The sequence below is a fragment of the Sinocyclocheilus grahami genome, unplaced genomic scaffold (assembly GCF_001515645.1).
Source record: "Sinocyclocheilus grahami isolate Dianchi unplaced genomic scaffold, SAMN03320097.WGS_v1.1 scaffold9646.1, whole genome shotgun sequence".
Classification (NCBI taxonomy): Eukaryota; Metazoa; Chordata; class Actinopteri; order Cypriniformes; family Cyprinidae; genus Sinocyclocheilus; species Sinocyclocheilus grahami.
Window position 1 is genome coordinate 7315 of NW_015512753.1, and position 812 is coordinate 8126.

At 40.0% G+C, this 812-nt stretch overlaps 1 protein-coding gene across 1 annotated transcript in view; it reads left to right on the forward strand.

The window, feature by feature from the left end:
* LOC107578302 (glycine receptor subunit alpha-4-like) overlaps nt 1–750 on the forward strand; it is a gene marked incomplete at its 3' end in the record, with an annotated part of 6967 nt that extends 6217 nt beyond the window's left edge. Inside the window, exons 2-3 of the mRNA XM_016264269.1 lie at nt 200–414; nt 592–750. Of these exons, the coding sequence (XP_016119755.1) occupies nt 200–414; nt 592–750 (374 nt within the window). The remainder of the gene's footprint in view (nt 1–199; nt 415–591) is intronic.
* Nucleotides 751–812: the final 62 nt, after the last annotated feature.

The following is an 812-nucleotide window of genomic DNA, read 5'->3' on the forward strand; positions in this document are numbered from 1 at the left end:
ATGTAATCCATAAAAAAGTAACTGTAATCTGATTATGAGTATTTTCAAATGAAATTTAATCTAATTATAAGTACTTAGTTTTTGGAATATGATTAGGTAATACAAATTACATGGAATCAGTTACTACCCAGCTCTGTTGGTGAATACAAATGACATGTATTTATTTTCGCTGTCTAACCTGATTACATGTTTCACCCAGGTCAATTCACCTGTATAGAGGTGAAATTTCATCTAGAGAGGCAGATGGGTTACTACCTGATCCAGATGTACATTCCCAGCCTCTTAACAGTTATCTTGTCATGGGTCTCCTTCTGGATCAACATGGATGCCGCCCCGGCCCGTGTTGGCCTGGGCATCACTACAGTTCTCACAATGACAACACAGAGCTCTGGATCCAGAGCATCACTGCCTAAGGTAGGAATCTACTTTATCTATCCAGTCAGCCACTTTCTTTCAGTCATTATTTAATCCCCCTGATGTTGTTCCAAACCTGCATGTTTTGTTCAAATGGATTTCTATGTTAATTGACAGCATTTGACAGATGCTACATTTTTGTTCAATCCAGAATATTCCGTGTTTGCATGCATGCAGGTGTCATATGTGAAGGCCATTGACATCTGGATGGCAGTGTGCTTGCTGTTCGTCTTTGCTGCTTTGCTGGAGTACGCAGCAGTTAACTTTGTCTCTCGGCAACACAAAGAATTCTTTAGACTGAGGAGAAAACTGCGGGAAGAGCAACGCTATAGAGCTGTGAGTGTCAGTCTGAAACTCCCCTTACGAAAAATAAGTTTATTCAAGTGTGCTATTAGTAT